Genomic DNA, 24,886 nt, shown 5'->3' on the forward strand with positions numbered 1-24,886 from the left:
GATACACAAACAGCAAATTATTTCAAACCTTAGCTTTGTTTTCTTGTCGATTTGTGAAGCATTGTTATCTCGCCTTATATGCAAGTCAAATATGAAAATCAAACAAAATTCCTTTAATGGAGCTTATATTACAATGAAAGTAGAACATAAATGGAAGTTCAAATGATGACCTTTATATGATGTAATTATAAAAGAAAAAAAAAGAGCATCTCTCCTTATCAGGGGAAAACTACAAGACAAGATTAACAGTACTAGTGAAAATGTAGAAAAATTGCTCACAATTCCTGTTGCAAAATTTGTCGGAGTCTGAGGCGGAGTTTTACGCTGGCGCACACGTTTATCCAGTTGGTCCCATAGGTGTTCAATCGGATTCAAGTCTAGATATTTTGAAGGCTATGGTAGCACATTGATGTTGGTCTGCTCAAAATAGTCCATCGTTAAACGCGCTGTGTCATGGCTTACATTGTCCTACTGGAATAACTCCATCTGTCGATCAATAACACGCATAAGGTGAGGTTAGAGAATTTCGTCTCTGAACCTTTGAGCTGTTAAATAACCTTGAACATGTACCACTACTGTCTAACGGTCATTCGAGATAGCCGCCCACATCATGACACTACCTCCACGTAAACGGTCCTCTTCTTGATAACACGAGGAAGCGAAAAGTTCATCACAGCGCCGGTATACACGTATGCTTCCATCACGTTTCTGCAGCAGAAAACGGGACTCATCGCTGAACCAGATTCTTTGCCAGTTTTTGAATGTCCAGCCCCTCAATCTGTTGCACAATCAGACTCTTTCCCGTCTGAGTAACGGCGTCAATATTGCTCCGCAATACGGCCTCCTGGGTCTAAAGCCATGTTGTCGAAGTTGGTTGCAGACTGTTTATACGCTGAATCTTTGCAATCCTGTTATTCCAACTGATATGTGGCTCTTTTTTTTAACGGTATAAATTCTCAAGTTGATAAATTATTTTTATACACCCGTTTACGAGACGTATTATGGTATACCGTTGTCCGTCCGTCTGTCTGTCCGTCTGTTCGTCCGTCTGTCCGTCCGTCGTCAACATGTCGGACAATAACTCTAAAACACTTTAACCAATTTTTATGACTCTTAAATGAAATTGTATATATTTATAGACGTAAGCTCATTTTAAATTTTTATAAATTATAGATTATATATTTCCGAGTTATGGTTTTTTTTCATTAAAAAGGGTGATTTTCCAGTTTTCAGACAATAAGTCAAAAATGCTTTGAGCAGTTTTCATGAAACTTTAGCGAATTGTTTATATCTTTTGACCTAAGTTCCCTCTAGATTTTTATAAATTTTGAATTTTACGTTTCCGAGTTATGGGATTTTATTGATAAAAAAGGAGGATTTTCCAGTTTTCGCACAACAACTCAAAAGCGCTTTGAGCAGTTTTTATGAGACTTTGGTGTCTGGTTTATATCTACTAAAATAATCTTCCTTTAGTTTTTTTTTATAAATTTCTGATATGACATTGAGGCGTTATGGAACTTTATCTGTTGAAAAAGCGAAGGGCGTATTGTGCGCTCATAGCGCAGCTCTTTATTGTAATTTCCAGTAATTTTTTTTAGCCAAACTGGTATTTTTTTATTTTTGTAGTTCTAGATGCAAGTTTTGATCTTGGTTACTGGAGACAAAAAAGAGCAAGGTAATGTTAATCATTACATTTCAGGTAACGTCCAGGGTCATTCTGAAGCTTACTGGCATACATCCTCAATTTATTTAGTTGTGTCTTAAAAATAACATCAATGTTAGTACCGACAGAGGCATATTCAAAGATGTTACTACAATGATTAATTGATATGGTTAAATAGAGAGTGTATTCAATAGAAAAATAAATTGAATATGGATCATATCATCTTTAGGATATAAAATTTTCAACGTAGAACGTTGGATGTGAAATCCAAATTTTATAAGATTTCTAAAAGTACAGCTTAACTTCCACACCAAATCGAAGTATTTTTGAAAGCATTTAGTAATAGGTTTAAGGAAATGTGTGGTAACGTAATTCCTGACATAAAATTGTTTAATTATTGATAGATTTTCTCAAATTTTCTTTGAATAAGAAATATGCTATTTTCTCAGTGACACAGCACCTATAACAGTTGCAATATCTAAGGAAGAGTTTGATAGTAAATACTACAAAATAGAAACAGGAATATTTCTTGTAATCAGCAACACAGAATTCCACGTACATGATGCAAATTTAGGAGATCTCGCTGGAAGTCATATAGACGCTTCTCGTATATCCCAACGATTCTCTGAGCTTGGATTTGAATATGAAATAGAAACAAATCTATCAAAATCTGATACTATGGATTGGTTTGAAAGAGATAATTATAGAATGCAATATAACTTATATTTAGTTATTTATTGACAACCATGTACTATGTTGATCAATTTAGAGATATTTATCTTCTACATTTATTATTGATATCATTAGATTTTTTAAAATAGAATAGAACTGAAACTCTATTAAAACAATCCATCCAGTTCGCATTAACTTTTTAGTCAATTTGAAAGTAATAATCATGAAATTTGATCTGTCTGAAAAAGATAACTAGCTGTCATAAAGTGTAACTGTAACACAGAAGAAGTTAGCGAATCAATAGATTTATCATTTACATTGGTAATTAAATATGTGCAACAAATAACATTTTGAGAGTGTTAATATATAGATGATTCACATAACTCATAACTCTCAGTAATAATAATTAATCGCTTTGAATTATCACACAACAATTTGGCTTCAGGCGACAATCCAAACTCTCGTTCCGTCCAATCAACTCTTTAGCTTGATGATTCAACGAACAATATAAAATACCACACTACATGAAACTCTTGACAACGCCCCTTAAAAAGATTGAAATGAGAACTGTGGGAACTTAAAAAACTAATAGAACCTGTTGTATAATCTAGATGTTGATGCTAATAGGTTTACGAAAACGAGTCTGTATTTGAATCAATTTAGATGATTTCTCATGTGAATATGGTTCAAGTGTTCAAAATCCTTTTCTGGAACGTATATTAGCTAAAATAGCTTAAACCTCTGTGGATATGTAAAGAAACAATATATAAGGATTGGAAATGATCATTTCTGGTGTATGTTTTGTTCAAATTTTTAAAAGTACATTTAACATGTATTGTAGCAAAGAGACGTTTATCTTTTAAAGCCGTGGATTGTTTTGTATTGGTGATTTTGTCCCATGGAACAGATAATGGTGTTTATGCCACAGATAAGTTGATAAGAACTGGAGATATTGTAGAAGCCTTTAATGCCACACATTGTCCACCACTGAGATTCAAACCGAAAATTCTTATTACACAGGTGAGAAATTATAGAAACGCTATAATATGTTGTTTGATAGGAACTTGTTGGGTGATACATATTTAATAATTTTTATTTATATTTTGTTTAAATAATATTTAAACAGAGCAAAATGCAATAATTTAGAGGAGTCCTTGTTCATGTCGTTTTTACTCTTATTGATTTTGGCACAACAAAATGCCCTAAGTAATGTGATGACATAACAACAGCTTGGTTTGTTTAGCAAATTCTACATATTTTAAGCAGATATGATAAATTCTACAAATTAAAAGTTACAACAGAAGCCATTCATGTGACCAATATTGAAGTAAAGATTGCTGAGATGAAACAGCTTGATTAATATGGCAACCTTCTATTCAATTATTTTTTGTTTCAGCAATTTTGTTTGTTATATGTGATCAATAAACAAAGTTATGAGATTGTTTTAGGCAATTTCTGAAAATCCTACATGCAATTTTTGTTAAAGATGCTAGTTCCAATAAGTATGAAATCAATCCAGTCACATTGTTTTCAAAAATACAAGATTCCCATTCTACATTGAAAAATGGGGAAAAGCAATGACTCTAATATTAGATGTTTCAGGCATGGAGATGCCCTTGAAATTCGTGTTACTGCAATAATCTTAAACACACCTTAGATTTTCAAACAAATGATTAAATTTAGAATGGAAATGGGGAATATGTCAAAGAGACAACAACCCGACCAAAGAGCAGACAACAGCCGAAGGCCAGCAATGGGTCTTCAATGCAGCGAGAAAATTCCGCACCCGAAGTTGGTCCTAAGCTGGCTCCTAAATAAAATAGTGTGCTACTTCAGTGAAGATGGACGTCACACTTAACTCCAGAACATATAAATGAACTAAAATTGAAAAAAACATACAAGACTAACAAAGGCCAGAGGCTCCTGACTTGGGACAGGCGCAAAAATGCGGCGGGGTTAAACATGTTTTGTGAGATCTCAACCCTCCCCCTACACCTCTAGTCAATGTAGAAAAAAGAAACACATAGCAATAGAAGGTTTTAAATTTTGATTTATTTCCCTTTCACAATTCAAATCTCCCCACCAGTTCAGGTACCGATCAGCACACACATTTAAAAGTGTTCAACACATCTGTACATAGAGCTTGTACAAATGGTTTAAAGTCAATTGTAACTAAGTGATACTTCATCTATGTAATCTGTTAATGTCAATTATAGACAAATGCCCTTGGTAAATCCTGAATAAACCTTGGAATTTTTGTTGTAAAAAGAGTACAAACCCTGATATATAAAACAAAGCGAAATTTGTGGAAATTACAGTAATTCAGATGTATTTGTAAATTTAGACTCCAAAATGTTCTCGTGTAATACACAAGACATATTTGATAACTTTATGATGGACTATGTAAGCAAAAATGGTTTCACCTTCAATACTTTTGACAAAATGCTGGATCTTGTATTTGTGTACTGTTTTTCACAGTTTTTTTTTTTTGTTTTTTTGTGAAATCTACTTATTTTTTTAATGCAATTGAATATGTGTTTTCTTCAGGACATGGAAACCACAACTTCTGGATATTTTGTGAAAATTTTCATTATATGGGGCCAATTTGCATTGGTAATTATGATTTTCGTGCAGATTTGTTACTAAATCAAAAATTGATTCCATTTAGAAGTTTCAGCAGCATTAAATTTTGCTACAAAATACTAATAGATAGTTACAATAATTTGTTTTGCTTTAGTCATGCAGAGGAACACACTTGAGTGGTGGGATTAATGTTGACGTTTTTGATCCAAACCGAGATGATGATAGTTGTTATCCTAGTGAATATCCTGAATGGATTGGGATACCTATCACAAAAACTATTCGTTTTCCAAATGAAGCTGATTTTTTATTTGTATATGCAGCAGTTTCAGGTACTTTCATTAAATGCAAATGTATTTTATTAATATGTAGATCATATGATGTATTTGTGAGAGAGGTAAAGGAGTAAAATAACGAAGTGTTAAAATTAGCTCTTAGATTTTGATGTTTTTTTAATTAGGCTATAATACTACAAATTTCACATAAAAATAGTTATGATATTACTATTAATACAAAATAGCTTCATTTTTACCATCATATTAAAAATGACGAAGTATTGACTCTCTAAGTATGCATTATTTGAGTTGTAACGTCAGTTTTGATCAAATTTTGAATAATTCTTAACAGTTATTAGCATAATTTACTTTGGCCGCCACCCAAGATCCAGAAAGTTTTTGTGTCTAGGGATTCAATATCATCATTGCAACTCTTGGTTACAGAACATTTTGAATTCTAGGTTGCGATCAAGGGTTTCCTAAAAGTTTTAGATCCGAAAAATGCTCAAAATCAACGTATTTTGACAAAATATCCAAAATGTGCTGATTTTGAAACCGAAAATGTACTCTTATGAATAGATTTCTTTTAACAAAGAAGCAAATGTTTTTAAATAGTTCCAATTCAAAACCAAATTCTGGCTATTTGAAACTTGAAGATTAAGTTGAAATTCAAGGCCATATAGTTCCAAAGAGACACATATGCTTTAGATTTTATAGAATCTTGTAAGATTTCAAACTTATGAAGATCTTTATGATTTAAAGAAGAGTTACCAGAAATATAGATTATATAATATGAAAAAAATTAGATGTGTACATCAAGAAGAAATGAACCTTATGACTCAACAAGAACAAAAGACATCCAGAAGGAAACAATAGACAGTTGTCTACAAATATTTCAAGCTCTAAAACAACCAAAGACTAGCAATTAAATCAGTATCTCCGAATAACAGATAACATCCAAGATATGGCGTAAATAAATCACTGACTAAGTTCCTGGTTTGGGATAACCATATGAAAATGAAGCAAGTTTAAACTTTTATTTTTTGTGATCTCAATCCTCCCTTTTTTGAGCAATAGATTATTAAAACGTACAGGAAAAAATATAATAAAAACCAGTATTTTAAATGCTCTTAACTCTAAAAAAAGGTATAAAAGGTATCATAAACACAAACCAAATGATAAATCCAACTGTCTTAAAGAATGTCCTCTGTAACTGAAAGCAAGATCAAAGTATATAATATAAATAAGAAATTGAAATATGATTGCCAATGAGACAATTTTCATCCAGAAACGAAATGACATAGAAGTTAGCAAGTATAGGTCACCGTTAGGCTTTCATCATTGAAGAAAACCAATACCGCATACCAAGCTATCAAAAACTCTTGATTAAGAATGTAAAATAAATCAAACGAGAATATTAATGGCTGATGTTTGTCGAAAAAAACATATGATTTACAGCAACTGGCGACAACTACTAAATTAAAGGCTTCTGACTTGGGACAAGCACATACAGACTGTGGCGGAGGAAAACATGTTTACAGGCGCCTAATACCCTTCAGCCTTCAGTTCTAGACGGATGTCTATTATGTTGTTTCGTTTATTTCTGTTTTTCAGAGTATTATTTAAATGATAATTATTGATCTAAACAGTAATGGTAATAATGATTTTTTTAAGCCAAAAGCCAAAGCCAAAAAAAAAATAATAAAGAGAAGGGATTTAGAAATGCTAATTTTCTTCCATCCATCTGTCCTTTCCTATAGATATTCCCTTTTGAAACATAAATGAGATGTGACATTAACAATGTAAACACTCCTGTGTCAATGTTTCTCAAATGAATTTTATCTTAACTATTCATTTTAGCCTTTTGTGCCTTTTTGTATGTTAAGTATTTTTCTGCCTAAATTAGGAAATAGTTTTACAATGAGCTTTTTGGGAAACTAAATGTAACTTGGAATCTAATGTGTATATTTCAGGAAAAATAATACTTAGTGCACATTATTGTTCCTGACTTGGTTTGTTTACACAATAAAGTTCCCGAGTAAGCATGAATTTCCGTTCGATAAAAAAATATGGTTTGGTTTTAGTATTTTGGATCAACCTAAATGATTAATTTGTATTTCCCTGATCAATAAAATAAAAGTTTTCAACAGTCTTGAATGCAGAATTGGTAAAACCATGAATTCAAGTTTTCACGAAAATAAGTGAATCCACAGTAACTGTATCAAAGGTATTAGTTGTTAGTAAGTCTAAGTGTTCTTTATAGAAAAAAATATATAAGTCTATGTACAAAAATAAATTATCCAAGGTATGTATTTTGAAAACCGTCAAATTGCAGGTTCTGGAGCTTTTAGAAATGTCGCAGAAAGTACTCCCTTCATCAGACATCTGTCGAAAGCCATCGAAGATATGGAAGTAAATGAAGATTTTTATCATGTTCTTCATAAAGTACACACAACCATGGGAGTGACTTAAAATCGATATGGTGAAGCAGAGTATAATAATCAAGTTCAGATGCCATCTTTTGTGTCACACTTAACCAAACTGTTACGACTAAGGCAAGCGAAATAATAAGCGGTTGTAGAATATTAAGTAGGCTAGTCTGTTCTGATTATAGCATGGTACAACAATAAAGAAAGTACTGTTATTTTTGTATATTTTCAGCATCACACAACATAACATACAACTTTTTGTAAAATAAAAAGGTGATGGCACATAACATTTCAGAATAAAGATCTACTAACACATCTGTCTGATTTCTTTCTTTTTCTTTTTCCTGGATCTATTTTTAAAATGTATTGCACCATTAACGAAAATTCGACAGGCGACAATGCCAGTTACAATGTTGATATTCATAAAAGAGTCAATAAAATCAGGCTAGCACAACTACTGAGATGAAGGTTTTCCTAAACACGATTATAATAATTACTATTTATTGGTTTAGATCTGCTAAGGAAATTGCAATATTATTGATAGTTTTGTAGTGTTTTCTCTAATTGGAATGTTTTGTTTAGTTTTCCCTAAAATATTTAAATAGTGAAGATCCCAAGGTTGCAATAATTTCTTCCAGTTAGTTGTCAAAATGTAATAAAATGTCATTTTATACCTACAATGAAAATAACATTTTATTCATTCGTTTTTTTTGGATCGAACTTCATCAGAAATGGTAAAACCAAAACAATGGAAAGTCAAGGACATAAAAGACTTGAACACCACTGGAGACCCATATGACCAAGAGGGCCTAACTAAATGGCCACATTAATCTTAAAAGTAAAATCACAAAAATACCGAACTCCGAGGAAAATTCAAAACGGAAAGTCCGTAATCAAATGGCAAAATCAAAAGCTCAAACACATCAAACGAATGGATAACAACTGTCATATTCCTGACTTGGTTCAGGCATTTTCTAATGTAGAAAATGATGGATTAAACCTGGTTTTATAGCTAGCTTAACTTCTCACTTGTATGACATTCGCATAAAATTCCATTATATTGACAATGATGTGTAAACAAAACAAAAAGACATAATAAGTAAAAATGTCAAAATAGGGGTACAACAGTCAACATCTTAATCACTATGAAAATAAACAAATATGTAACAAATAAGCACAAAAAGGCATATAGACAAAGCACATAAGCAAAAATGAAAGACAAGAATACGAATATTTGCCATAGCACAATAACACAATGACGGGATGTATAAGTACCGAGCCACGTCAAATAAATAACACCAAAAATAGATTAAACAGTAAAAGTAATATTTAAAAAGACAAATTAAAGAATACTATAACACGTTATTAAGATGATAAACAACTTCAGTACCCAGAATCTAGACCATCGTGTATTATTTGTGAAGTTGATACAGAATATTTATCAACAAGGTCTTGGTACCTTCCGATGAACTTTTGAAGAAAAAGGACGAGATGTTCTTTGACATACCCCTGGTTCATCAACTTTCTGCTCAGACACTGGTGGCGTTTTACAAAGTCTGATTAGCAGCTGCAAGCTCTTGAATACCGAATAAGTTATGTATATCCCATATGCAGGTGAAGTTGGTATATTGCTACTTAGGTGGGGGAAATAGATAATTTAAAAATTAAAATCGTCTCATTTGTCATAGATTGTGGTACTGAGATGACCGTGTATGTCAAATTCGAGGTATAAGTCTAAAAATGAAGCGGAGGAAGCCGTGTCAATTGTTTCTTTAATTTCTAGTTCTGGGGGATATATTAATGGAACCCAATCAGAAAAAGTTGGATTGTTAATGGAAAGAACATCATTAATTTATCTGAATGTGAAATTAAATGACCTGGTTTCTTTGTAAGTAAATCTAATCACGGGGTATAAAATCCTTATCTTTCGACAAGTTCAAAGTCTTTTGTTAATACAGTAAAAATGTTTGCATATACACACTTTCCCAATAAAGTAAAAACTGAATAAAATATAAATACGAGAGTACACAAAATTAAATAAACACCATATACATTTCTTGCGTTAGACGCACCTCTCTAGACAAAATTTTTCCAGGAAGTCCCACAGCCGAAAACCCGAAAGCCGACTGCACAATTACTGATCCACGACAAGAGTTGTACGGCCAATAGGTTAGTATCCCGATGTTCAATTCTCGTAAAAGAGATGCGACAATTCCAAAGGGACATTAAAACTAATAAGTCGAAAATAAAAGGACAATGTCATAGCTAAAAATTAAAAAGACCAACAGGTAAACAAGAGCACACAAACCATAACATAGAAATCTAACAACTTAGCAACACGAACCCCCACCAAAAACTGGGGGTGATCTCATGTGCTCCGGAAGGGTAAACAGATCCTGCTTCACATGTGGCACCCGTAAGTCTCGTTAGTCTAATAAGAAGAAGAAAAATCAAGGTAACAAACAACAATTGAATTAACTGTTAAAAAGAAGAAGAAAATGAGATTTGAAGACTAGTAAAGTACTGCTGTCTATATTTATCTCCAACCGATTGGAATGTCTGCTAGAGGAATGTACTGTCTCGAGGATTCAACCAAGCAGATGGTATGCGGAACAACTTGCAATCTTTGGGGTTTATTTTCGCTGAGTTTTTATACATTTGTCATCTAATACTTTCGTGACGGTTATTTTTGATAACAAATGTAGAGTATAAAGGAAAACTAATAGTTTATATTAAGAATTTATCCAATGTCTTCTTCTTTATTTGAAATGTTTATGAATATCTGTTTATATTGATACCTGCTTCCGAGTATGTTAGTCATTGACGAAACAGTTTTCACGTAAAATGCAAATAAAATATATGTTGCCGAAACGGACGAATTTGAAATATATCTTTACATATTTGGTGCATCCGAAGTGCTTTTCTAGATTGTTCTATATCAGAACTACAGGAACACGTGAGTAGCTACAGCTTATGCTCAGGAAGGACATAAAAGCACAAATTCACCTTTAAGTTACCAAAATACAAATAAATAACGAGTGTGTTTGTAGATAAGACCTATACACTTTGTTCTTGCTTTTGTATTTTTGAATATATAATATATTTAATACTACAATACGAATGTATCTGTTCTACGTGTTCAACCTCAAGATAAGGCAATAGATATATGATTCATTTGTTGAATACAAGAGCACTTTACTAGCATATTGTCTGAGCTGTTATAGTTATCAATAGGTCTAATAAGACACTTTTTAGACATTAAAGCAATGACAACACGAATGCATAAAAAATAACAAATAGTTTTAAATCAGATATAAAAAGGACGACCATCAATGTCTAAAACACTTAAAAGGCAATTTAGTTTATGATAAGATTGTATTAATGCTTGTTATTGTTCTCAAAAACACATGCATATGGCGTTAAAATGAAACATTGATGGTGCTAACATTGTGTAATGTGTTATTTTATTCATGTATCAAAGTAAAATCACAAACCTTACGCTTTTCTACAATTCAAACAGAAAATAAAAGGTTAGTAAAAAAAAACTCATCAATGACATCAAGCTTTTAAAAAAGGTGCATAAAAGTAAGATCTCACGTTACAATAGAAAATGTAAATCAATTCTAACGAAGTATTCACACGACTATGCTAACAAGACACACATTAGTATTATTTAATTGAATAAGCTTGAATAAGTAAAATGATTTGACGCATGTGAATATATTTATATAAACTCATCATAGATACCAGGCTTAGAATTGTGTACGCCACACGCACGTTTCGTCTGTAAAAGACTTGTCAGTGAGGTTCGAATCAAACGAAATTTAAAAAAAAGTTCTAATAAGATAAAACGTTGAAGAGTATTAAGAACCCAAATTTCCGAACGGTTGTGCCAAATACACCTAGGGTAAAAGATAAGATAAGTTCTATGTATGGAAAATATATATTAAAATACTGTCGATCTTTAAACATATACTATTTGCTTTGTGAAGAACAAAAGTCGTCGGATATTTTCAAAAAAAAATGTTAACCAAGAACAAAGAATTTGTTACTAGAACATATGGTACGCATGAATACAGACTAGTATACATATTTGTTTAGGGGCCAGCTGAAGGACGCCTCCGGGTGCGGGAGTTTCTCGCTGCATTGAAGACCCATTGGTGGCGTTCGGCTGTTGTCTGCTCTATGGTCGGGTTGTTGTCTCTTTGATACATTCCCCATTTCCATTCTCAATTTTATTTTATTGGCCTATTTTTGTTGGTTTTTTTTGTTTTTTTGTTTTTTTCTAATGCGGATTAGAATTCTTACAAAACCTTCTCAAAGAAAAAAAAATTAATATACATGCACATTTCATTTATCTCAATTAACATCAGATTTATATTACTACCGACTATAGATAGTTCGTTTCAAATCATGATCTTTTCCTTGAGGGACGTGTTAATGACACAAAAACTCCTCCAACGGAGTTAAGAGGTACGATTGAAATCGACACTTCATTTCTTTTACGATCTGTAATCCTAAGTAGGGATTCGCATGACATATGGTGCATACATACGGAAATGCCTATCCTTTCGATTGATCAGTTCTTGCATTGTTTTAGTTTAATCGATTCTCTCAGTTTTGTTTTGTTTTTTCTTTATTTTTTAATGGGTATACACAGCAACCTAGCGTCAATCGAAACCTCGGCAGGACGAATCAGTCTTAAGCAAAAGTTAGGTGGCTTTACAATATGTTCAAACTCGTCAAAGAAATCAGATATCTAATGTGTGACTCCAGACGTTCGTTTTATCTACATAAGGTCATGAGTGGCACGCGAATATACAGTTGCAGGCCAAATCAAATACAAGGTTAAAGAGCATTTAAAATCGAAAATTCCTAAAAGTTGTGCTTATACGGCTAAGGCATGGTATGCCAGTGGGTAAAAATACCTAGTGTTTTCGAATGGTTCAAAATTTCATAAACAGTTTACATTTACTTTCAAATTAACATATCAATGATATTAATTTGGTCGTCTTAAGTTTATTGAAGGCAAACATACTTAAGCGATGTCAAATGTCATCAATCCATTAAGAACAAACAAATCAAACTTAAAAAAGAGCTAATCGTAAAACTTCTCATAATACAAAACGTTTTGAATAAATTCAACGGAAACGATCTCCAATTAGTTAACATTAATATATATTATACGATTACAACTGACAAGGTTTTTCAGTTTGGACAGGTACATGCAAATAAAGGTGGCTGGATTAAATTCTTTTGTTTAGGTCAATCTCTCCTCCTTTTTTTAATCTCTAAAGATAATCAAAACGTAAATAATTGAACAAACAATAATTAAACTCTTTTTTAAAGATGCAGAAAATACCAGGAGACTTTCAAAACTCATAAGTCGAGGACAGAATTGTAATTACGGCAATAAAATGACGATGTGAATAGATAACAGAAAACACAAAAATAATTACAATTATAATGTTTAAATAATGCTCGCAGTTTCTGAATGCAAACTCAAAGTTGTTAACGTGTTATGTCTCGATAAGACAGCATGTTGTCCTACACTACCGACGACCCGATGACTAGCCATAAACTTGTTTTAAGATAATTGTTTTCCAAGGGTCTATCCATAACTTTGAACAAATATATTTTTTCCCTGTAGTCCCTAACGTTTCCTTGTATCTATTTATAGCTGTGTACTAATTTTTTTTTTCTGAGTTCAACTCTCATACAAAATTAGAGGTTTAGTTTGCTGAAAATGCAAGTCTAGCTCACCACGTTATTTGGAAAATCAGGAATATGACAGTTATTTTTTAATTGTTCCGTTGGTTGATATGTTTGAGCATTTAATTTTATCAGGTTCAAGAACTTTTTTTTTTATTTATGTTGAAGTTCGGTATATTTTGTTTACACATTATTGTTTTTCTTGGAATGGCAACTTCAAAATACTGATGGATTCAGTCGAAGATAATGCCAGGCAATTGGTTTAACGCGAGAAAGAAAAGGTAGATACTCTTTCCGATTGAATTGAAGCTGTGAGGTCGTTGATACAAATCATAATTTAAAAACTGAATAGGTCCAAATCAAATCAAATCAAATCAAATCAAGTTTATTGTACAAAAAAGGCCTCCAGCCCACGGTACAAATATTAAATTACACAATTTATAATTTTGCCATCTACAGTTACATATTACACAATAAACAATAATCACATTACATATTCACATATCAACATATTTATAAATCAGTCATCAGTAGTGTTCATTTCCACTTATATTTTACTATACATTCAAAATGTCAAAACTTCATCTCGAAATACTTTAGCTTTCATAATATATATTGCCAGATTTTTTAAAATACAAAAATCATCAGTTTTAAACAGATTAATCAGTTTTTCTTTGTTAGGATTATTATGACACCATATGGGTAAAAAATTTCTCCTTATATCACACAAAATCGGACAAACAAGTATAAAGTGGTATTCATCTTCAATTTCATTTGTATTACAAATTCTACATAATCTATTTTCCCTAGGTTGATTTTCATGTCTACCTTGTTCTATAGCAAGGCTATGATTAGAACATATAATGGAAAAAATTTCATGTTTGAGCTTAAATGACAGCTTTTGAATATTTTCATTAATAATAATAACATCTTTAATTTTCGAATAAAAAGAACATTTGGAAGAATTACCAATATAATCTGACCAAGTTTGTAAGTTCACATCTTTTAGTCTTTGTTTAAATAACAACATAAACAGTTTTATATCTCCAACACTTTGGTTTTCCCATACATATCCAAATCCATATGAAAATAATAGTTTTTGAATTTTCGTACACCAGTTTATTTGTCCATTTTCATTCATTTTGAACATCATACGGTAGCATTGTTTTGGTAGTCTGCTATCATCAAGGTTTTGTAGACTTAGAAAATATTTAATAGGCTTGCACATATAGTTTACGTAGAGTTCATAACGACCACATTCACCTCTTGCTATGTGATGATTAGTTTTTTGACCCATTCAAAATAGCCATTTACAAAATTTATTTTGAACAGTTTCAATGTCTTTCACTTTATCTGTACCCCATATTTCCGCACCATAATAAAGTATTGGAGCTACCATGGAGTCAAATAATTTAAATCCAAGACTTATGTCTCTAGTTCCAAGTTTACACATACAATGTTTTATCATATTAAGGGCTTTATCACATTGCATACTTAATGTTTTGCAGCAATAAGTCCATTTAAGTCTGTTGGAAAAATAAACTCCCAAATATTTATAGTAGCTGACCACTTTCAAAAGTTCTCCTTTAAAATACCATTTCTCATTAGAAGATAATTTTCCACCATTTTTAAATACAACAATATTAGAATAGGTCCATTAATATACATGCTACATCGATCTTTAACGACCCTAATGTTACAAAGCACCTGTAAGTCGCATTTCATAAATTGCTTGACAAATGAATAAGGTATTGACAATTAAATTGGAAACTCAACATATAGCCCACGACACGTACCAAAACACTGGATAATCAGAGGTCTGTTATATTTTCTTTTGACATTTCTACCAAAGATGGAGAACTTAATCATCCTTCACCGTATTTGATACTTCAATTACAAAATTTCAAGTCAGGAATATGACAGTTGTTTTCGTTTCGTTTGCTGTGTTTGAGCTTTTGATTTTGCCATTTGATAAGGGACTTTCCGATTTGAGTTTTCTGTTTTTGTTATTTTACTTTTTCCTTACAAACAACGTTATAATGCTGGGTCTTCCAAGTGCTCAACGAAAAATCTTTCTTATTTATTAACATCAATTTTATCAGCATTCAAAACCAGGCATCAAAGTTTTTGGGAAACTACATATTATAGAAGAGGTGTGTATCAGATGTGGATTCTAACAAATTGCAAATATCTGTAATAGTACGTAAAATCTAAGACTCTCTCAAGTTGCATTAGTCTTAAAATACTTGACTTTTTCGCCTTTATTCTAGTATTTCAAATTCCGAACTAAATCACAAAATAAAAGAATTGGTCCTGCTTTGTTTCATAAAAAACAGAATGATCAACGTAGAAACAAGTATCTTGTCTAAGGAGGGATAGATCGTACTTTTATAAAAAAAAAAATAATAACTCTGATGCAAACAAAACATTCTCTGAAACTGATATTATCAAGATGCTTGATTTCTACATTTTTAACATATATGTGACGTCAGGGGAATGTGCTTTTCAACAAACATTTGGAAACTGGCTGTGATTCTCTTTTTGCTGACTTATTCCTTTATTCATATGAGACAGACTCCATGAAGGAGCTTTAATGGAAAAATGAAAGGAAGCTAGAATTTTACCTTCAACTTCCCTTTCCGGGATATAGATGATGTCCTCTCACTAAATCATTTGAAGTTAGGTGACTATGTTGAACGCATCTGTCCCATCCAACTTGAAACCAATGATACAACAGATACTATTAAGTATGCATCATATCTTGACTAACATCTAGAAATAAACAACGTGGGTCGGTTGAGAACAAAACTTGATGATAAAAGAGATGATGTAACCTTCTCAATTGTTAACTTTCCATTTCTCTATAGCAACATTTAGCAGGACCGGGATATGGAGTATATATCTCCCAATTGATAAGATATTCCAGGGCTTCATTTCCTTGATAGAGGAATGCTACTCATAAGGAAGGTATATGATTATGGACTTTCCGTTTTGAATTTTCCTTGGAGTTCGGTATTTTTGTTATTTTACTTTTTAAACCAAGAAATCTTATAGGTGATGTTGATATAATCATGTCAACGCCATCACGAGTTGGTTGACCGTTATGAAATATCTGTTTCACCGATGACGACGGTTATGTTCCTGCTTTCCCCCGAATGTGCAGCACGTGTAATTTTTTTCGTTTAAGTATATTTTATAAATGAAAATTTCTTTTGTACGTCAGAAGTTAAATGTTCAGAATGATTCAGTGTTACCGGTATATTAAACGTTACGGATCGTTTGTGTCTGAATGGTTCGCTTTGGTGCATCTTTCTTTGTTCTTATTCACTTTAAGATTATGCACTCTCTTTGTTCGGGTACATTTTCAGTTCATATGATGAAATCTAATAAAAGGTTGGGATGTATGGGTAACTTAATTTTCTGCTCTTCTTGACATTTCATATTTGTTTATATTAACTTCAGACATTGCCCATATAATACGTCAGGTGACAAACAATGAGTGTACTTGTTAATCTTGTGGCAATGTTATTAAAATATATTTGGTGGAAAGTGGAGAACGATCTTTACAATCATGGTATAAACACATACACTAGCACGTTTTCCTTGCAACAAAAACAGGCTTTATAAATATTGTATTATGATGAAATAATAATAATAATAAGAAGAAGAAAAGCAAAACATTGTGTGAGATATGTCTCGCCTGTCCGCATAAAATTCCGCAAATTTTATTTGATAGACAGCAACATTGCTTTTCAATTGACAGTCGCCATGATCTTGTGGGCAGGGCCTAGAAATGTTTCGACAAACATAGATGTACGTATGGTAATGCAGCTTTATACAAAATATCATTGATATGTCACAGGTAGTTCTAATCAAACTGACTTAAGCAGAAAACTTAACATTGAAAATTGCTTATTAATTCATCGTCACTGGACCATGACCTAGGGGCCAGGGCCTCAAAATATTCATCAAACAGATATGTACTGATAGTAATGCAACTTCATATAAAATATCATTAAAATATCACAAGTAGATCAAAATAACTCAAGGAGAAAATTTTACATTGAAAATTGTTTATAAATATAAAGTCACTGGACCACGTCCTAGGTACCAGGGCCTCAAAGTAGTCGTTAAACTGATATGCACTGATAGGTATGCAACTTCATATTAGATATCAATGATCTATCACAAGTAGTTCCTATCAAACTGACTTAAGCAGAAAACTTAACAATTGTTTACGCCACCGCCGTCGCCGTCGCCGTCGCAATCCCTATGTCCCGCTTTCCGCGACTTTCGTCGCAGGCGAGACAAAAACTTAATAGTTTATTATTAATAATTAAAACATACATGCACACGCACGTGAAACAATAAGAGTGATAATTTATGTGTAAGCATTGTCCAGAATTGGTTCTACAGTAGTTATGTTTTCAGAATCCTGGATCTGCATCGGGACCTCATTTATAGTTCGTATCATATAAATATATTGTTCGATTTATATGCAATCTCCTTCTGTTATATAATTTTTTAAGAGTTGTTACTTGTGTCGTGTCCATTTTGTCTAAATATCTATGGAATGACTGTTATATTTTTTCTGTCTTTGAAGCAATAACATCACAAATGTGGTGCACACTGAATAACCCAGAGTGCACCACATATTTTATGTTATTTCTAGTAGAGACAGAAAAAGTTTTAAAAAAAAAGTACAATCCCAAAAATACTGAACTCCGAGGAAAATTCAAAAAGGAAAGTCCCCAATCAAATGGCAAAATCAAAAGCTCAAACACATCAAACGAATGGATAACAGCTGTCATATTCCTGACTTGGTACAGGCATTTTCTTATGTAGAAAATGGTGGATTGAACCTGCTTTATAGCTAGCTAAACATCAGTCTTAAAATCAGTCTTTCTAATTCAATTTTAAATTCCATTTTTAATGAGTAAATCATGGATAAAACGTTATTGACGTCACGGTCACATGACAATTATGTCTATGAGCTGAAAGACAACAAACGTTCAGCCATTCAGAAGACATGTCATCCAAAATTAAATTATTAGCAAATAAAATATTTTTAAGTTGAGTTGCAATTGTGTCGTCTGTGATGAATACATTTCAAACTTCACTCGGCTAGTGGTGCTAATTTAATCATGTACATTTTCCAATTGTTTAGTAGTATTGTGTTAGTCACACTGCAATGTATTGTTGGTGTCCATGTGGGATTTCATTTGAACTACTTTTGCATCTATAATACAGCTAAACTTTAGAACGGCCAATATAGCATATTAAACTTTAGTCATAAGTAATTATCATTGCGGTTCCCTAACCGCGTTACACATTTCATCCTCCTAATAAAGCTCACTGTAGGACTGAAAAAGTGCCAATGATCCGACTCCTTTGTATTCTTCTCTGGTGTCAAAATGATATAATGAAATGCGTTTCAAAACAATATCATTTAGATTTGTAACAAAGAAATGATCTCTACTTAGTCTTGTAAACAGCTTGTAATTATATCAACGTATTATAAACTTGGCCGCGTGACAATAAAGATACCCCGATATAATCTTACCACTGATTACTCACTACGGGTAATAGAAATACATAAGGTTTATTAAATCTTATATTTAAAATAGAAACTATATCGTCATGGCTCATTTAAAATCAATAGATCTGATCGGGTATCCAGAACATTAAATAGATTATGACAAAAGGAAATTGGCAGGTTTATATTAAGTTTATTATGACGGCGATTATAAGTAGTATGACCTTGTCAAGGTCGTGTAACTTTTCAGATAAGTGTTCTATTTAATAACGTATTCATTGGGCTAAGTAGATCAGTATACTATACGGAAGTCAACTGAGAGGATCATAATTGTACTTTACTGAAGGAAAACAAACAAAATGGCGTCCAAAACAAAGTTAACCCAGTTCAGACGTAGATATCTTTCTGAATCTGAAATATCTGTGATACAGTCCCCTATATCATGTCAACTTGGAGAAGTGTACAGAAACATTGCAGACACATATTTCAATGAACCAACCAAAGAAAACCTGCCTCACCATAAATCTTTTGAACTTGTGTTTAGTAGCAGCGGACGAAACATCCTAAAGATGTTGTATATGTTTTATGTACTAAAGGAATACACATGAAATCACACTAAATTGTAAGTATTGTAAGTAAGAATATGTATATCAAATGTCATTCAAGTAATGTACGAGTAAAACTAGCAACGCATGATATTGCTAGCACTGCTAACCTCACAAATTTTGGAAGAAACCATCATCCGAAAGTTTGGGAAGCCATAATACATTAAAACGTTTATGACAGTACAACAAAATATTGTCCTTTACCTGTAAGATAATAATTTGAAAAATCCTATGCCCATGAATATACTGGTATCTTTCGGGAATAAAATGTTATTACCCTTTATTTAGTCTGCGTCTTTCTTTTATCTTCAGCATGAACTTTGTTCACACTATAACATTTAAAAGACACAAAGCCTAAAGATATATCGGACAATGGGTCAAACTAGACCCGTCTAGTATCACTTGCATAATGAGGTCAAAATACCTGTACAAACTTCTATTTTTTTTCTTCATATTATATATTAAAACTACACTACAATATTAAAATAATATTTTTTTTTTATTTCAGAATTGAGTAATATTGAACCTAAACGAATCACAAGGACATCCTTTACAGTAGACGTTCCGAGAAAATGGATGAACCGCGTTACAAACTGATATGTTTAGACAAGGTTTACCCAGCAGTGAAGAGCAATGATTTCAACAACATGTGAGACAGATGTTTTGATTTGCCTTGGAGTTCGGTATTGGCGTTAATACTAATAGCCAAATGACTAACCTGATGTGACATTGTTGAGGCTAGGTTGGAATATCGTGTGAAGCAATTGAAGAACTGATAAACTCTTGATTAAAAACAAAAACTTAATTTTGTAATCGCAAATAAATTAGAATATTGCATTGTGTATTTTCCTTCGTTACTCCATATCTTTGATATAACATTCATTTATGACTGAGTGTATATTCTTCCATTGGGTAAATACCTGATACTTATGTTTCCAACACAGCTGATATCATGTCCAGTTTGTGTTGAAACTCGTTTCATTTTGAGCTTTAGTTTAAACTCTTTTGGCAGGTAAAGTGTGTCCTGTACCAAGTCAGGAATATGGCAGTTGTTATCAAATAGTCCGTTTCTATGTATGTTGGCGTTTGTTTTTGTTGCACTTCAGTTTTTCTGTTGTTCCGTTGTTTTCCTCTTATAGCTGATGTGTTTCCCTCGGTTTTAGTTTGTAACCCGGATTTGTTTTCTCTCTATCGATTTATGACTTTTGAACAGCGGTATACTACTGTTGCCTTTATTTGCTATCGTCTGCTTGTTAGTTGTACTAGACAATGATCTGACCTCACTGGAGGTAAATAGTTCTAACTAAAACAGCTACACCGCTGCAAATTGTCCGTGGATTGAAAGCTTAGTTTATCATACATATTATATGCATCTCAAAACACATGTCCATGCAAAATAATTGGTCATTAATATTACATTTGACTAAAATATATATGGCATTGATGGAACAGTCAAAATTGTCAACGGTGATCTCTATCCGAGGCATTTGCATCTTATTTGTAAAATAAATAATACAACTGATAGTCTACCAGGAACGGCACCTATTCTGTCATATGTAAATTATCGATTTCATTGTGTTTGGCATGCATTTCTGTAATATTATTCATCAGCAACGCACGAGACAGTAAGCATGGAGTGGCACCTGTTCTCGCATATGTGAAATATCGATGTCATTGTGTTTAGCATGCATTTCTGAAATTGCCTTCATCAGCAGCGCACGAGACAGTAAGCAAAATACATAAAATGTTGAAGAGAACCGAATTCCAAAACAGGCCGAAACAGGACAAATAAAGGCAACAGTATTATACCGCTGTTCAATAGTCATAGTTCGATTAAGCAAGAACAAATGCAAGTAACAAACTTAAACCGAGGGAAACATATCAACTATAAGAAAAAAACAACGGAACAACAGAAACACTGAACTACAACAAAAGCAAACGCCAAAATATATAGAAACGGACTGTCTGATAACAACTGCAATATTTCTGACTTGGTACAGGACATTTTAAGTAAAATGATGGGTTGAATCTTGTTTTATTACTAGCCAAACCTCTCATTTATATAGCAACGTTAAAAATTCCGCTTAAATGACATTACCACGTGAATACAGAACAAACAAACGCAAGAACACCACAATCATATAAGGCCAACATTGCTTCGGGAAATGCATTTATTTTAGTGGAACTTAATGATCTGAAAACTTACAATTTAATCTATCGTTTTAATTAAACCTAATCTTAAGCACTTTCAAATGAGTGGATGGGTAAAACTATTGTTTTAATTAAACCTAACCTGAAGCACTATCTAATGGGTGGATGGGTAAAGCTATCGTTTTAATTAAACCTAACAAGAAGCACTTTCTAATGGGTAGATTGGTAAAACTATCGTTTTAAATAAACCTAACCTGAAGCACTTTATGATGGGTAGATGGGTAAAACTATCGTTTTAATTAAACCTAACCTGAGGCACTATCTAATGGGTGGATGGGTAAAGCTATCGTTTTAATTAAACCTAACCTGAAGCACTTTCTAATGGGTAGATGGGTAAAACTATCGTTTTAATTAAACCTAACCTGAAGCACTTTCTAATGAGTGGTTGGTAAAACTATCGTTCTAATTAAAGCTAATCTGAAGCACTTTCTAATGGGTGGATGGGTAGAACTATCGTTTTAATTAAACCTAGCCTGAAGCACTTTCTAATGGGTGGATGACACCAACAAGAAATGACATTCTACTTTTTATTACCGTGACCAGCCATGAACAGTGGTAGAAATATGAGTGTGTAATTTTGATATTGAGAAACTCATCAGCTTCAAGCTCCCTAGGTCAAACTTATTATTACGTATAGGTCACTTTTTGTCATATTACTTCCCATGTTTCTACGTATATATACATCCATGGTTTTCGAATGTATGGTTTAAGTGTTTCTGATAAAGGTAAATCTATCAAAACGCTTCGGACGTACAAAATCGATTAAATGTTTATTTCTTATTTAACAGAGTATCTTATTATCCATATTTCTTTTACAAATACTGGGTGTTTGGTTACACATAAAATTGTACCAAAATCCCATAAAACTAATGTAAGTGCGGGAATTATAAAAGTATATTTTTTATTTAAATATTATAATTATATTTCATGCACAATAGATGCTTATTATAGTTATGAAGTGATGCATGCTGCAGCTAATATTAGTAGTAACCTGGTGAACATGGTGAATAAGTAACGACTTTTGATTATTATGCGTACAATAGTTTGAATACGTGTTTCATATATATATTATTAATAGCAGGTAGTTTTGTACCCATATGAAGCGAATGAACCTACATTTGGTGCATTAAATACAAACAAACATTGGCACTTAATCAAACCCCATTTAACAGAAGGGATCAAGGCTTTGTATATATATTTATAGGTAACATTAGATTATTACCTCATCGTATTTAAAGGACGGAACAACCGACAGAAACAAACAAGGAAGACATTACAATATAAAACGACTAAAAATTTTTTTTAAAAACAGCAGAGAAAATTATGAAAATTTTAATCTACGTTTAATGATTTTTAAAGGTTATCTGAGTAACTTTAATTTAATGAATATTGCATTGTATTCCTATTTTGCTGTTCTTATTGTGATGTCAAGCAGCTTGGTTATCCCTTGAATGTTTGCACTTTTGTCCTTAAAACAAATAAATTGAATTATGGAATGAACGTTGATACGAAAGCAAGCTCAATCGACAAAAGACATCTAGACATTATGTCATGTTCTAACTCGAGACGAATCCAGAAACAAAGTGAATAAATTTAACAGAGACTAACAAAGATCTGTTATCACCAAACCTCTAAACTTAACTACAATGGTACACAAATCCTGATATTTGTTTTCATTTGATAACCGTGTTCAAATATTAAGGTAGAAAAATATATACTGATTTGCTGGTATAAAACGTAGTGAAAATAATCGGAATCGCAGGTACCCCTAACCGAAGAGAGAACCGATACGTATAAACCAATAAAACTATTACAATGTGCTAGAGGTATTCGCGGACGATATAGCTGCAATCTTCCAAAGGATGAAGTTGGTTTTATGGTCGCTTAAAAAGCACTGATGATCCCGACATACTATAATTTGTTTTTGAAAATTCAAATATCATTGGCGGGGTAAAAATATAAGACGTATAGGACACAGTGAGCAATAAACGCGGTTGACATAATATTAGTCTTGTAAATGGTGTACAAAATTTATGCCTGGTAGCTATGATGATCTTCTGACAGATTTACGAGTAATATATCCCTTTTCTAAGCTAGTTTGGTTATTTAATAAACATGTAGTCATATACAAAAATTGTTTCTTAATATGAACCAAAATTTAAATAAAAAAAACTTTCATCATATTTATATAAATATTGCCTTAATTTATTTTTAGATTTTAAGTTTATAAGGTGTCATTGAACTATCCCACAAACAGACAATAATGGCATGAGTAAACTTAATAAGAAGGACATGTATATTTAGGTCATATTCATATAAACAAACCACATGTGACTATCTACTAACCTGGTGATATAGTGAACTACGCATTTGTTTGCATGTTATGTTATTAAACATCACGTGATTTTCAAGATGAAAGTTTTTGGTTATAAATGTTGATTGATACTATATGGTTTCATACGGCCAAATATATGTTATAGAATAAAAAAAATCAAGAATGATTTTAAAAGTTTACGTAAATTTATGTAACTGAATCTAATATATGGTTTCATACAGTCATACATATGTTATAGAACAAAAGAATTATGAATGATTTTAAAAGTGTACGTAAATTTATGTAACTGAATTTAATTAGTCTGTTAATAATAGAAAATCCAATGATAATGAAAAAATAAATCAAATGATTCATAAAGATGTTGTGAAAACACCAAGGAGACAACTCAAAGACAAAAAGACATCGTTTGGTATGTGTATGGATGAATTTTGATATTGTTGTCAACGAAATATTAATTAATAGATTATTTACTATGATGTCTACTATGATCACTAATAACTATAATATTGTTCGGTTCTGAAGTCAGGTTATCAAGTAACTTAATTTGTTAAAGGGACATTAGGTACGATTTACAATTTAAAGTACGATTCTTTTTGTTTCAAGTATCAATAAAAGTAGAATTTTGAAAAAATATTTCGTTATAAACAGTTAGTTTGGCACAAAATTGTCAAAATAAAGATTCGGGGAAAACATCAATTGTCCAACAACCCAAAGACAAATAAAAGACATTAGTTGGTATGTGTATGGATGAATTTGGATGTTGTAGACAAGGACAAATAGGAATACATATACTGTAAATTCAGAATTATTGTGAGGTTTTTAATATTGCGAACAATGCGACTGGATGAGTATCGCATAAATAGAACTC

At 32.2% G+C, this 24,886-nt stretch overlaps 1 protein-coding gene and 1 long non-coding RNA gene across 2 annotated transcripts; both read left to right on the top strand.

Moving 5' to 3' along the window:
* Window positions 1-1,632: 1,632 nt before the first annotated feature.
* Window positions 1,633-7,894, top strand: LOC127711832 (caspase-3-like). The gene is made up of 4 exons (XM_052217984.1): window positions 1,633-1,675; window positions 3,177-3,355; window positions 5,073-5,247; window positions 7,526-7,894. Exons 1-4 carry the CDS (start codon window positions 1,633-1,635, stop codon window positions 7,660-7,662), a joined length of 534 nt encoding a protein of 177 aa, XP_052073944.1. The 3' UTR covers window positions 7,663-7,894.
* An 11,023-nt stretch (window positions 7,895-18,917) lies between these two features.
* Window positions 18,918-20,312, top strand: LOC127711806 (uncharacterized). Its single transcript, XR_007986888.1, has 2 exons — window positions 18,918-19,489; window positions 19,981-20,312. It is a non-coding gene; the product is annotated as an uncharacterized LOC127711806 (long non-coding RNA).
* The last annotated feature ends 4,574 nt before the right edge of the window (window positions 20,313-24,886 follow it).

The sequence above is a fragment of the Mytilus californianus genome, unplaced genomic scaffold (assembly GCF_021869535.1).
Source record: "Mytilus californianus isolate M0D057914Y unplaced genomic scaffold, xbMytCali1.0.p SCAF_8, whole genome shotgun sequence".
In the NCBI taxonomy this organism is placed as follows: domain Eukaryota; kingdom Metazoa; phylum Mollusca; class Bivalvia; order Mytilida; family Mytilidae; genus Mytilus; species Mytilus californianus.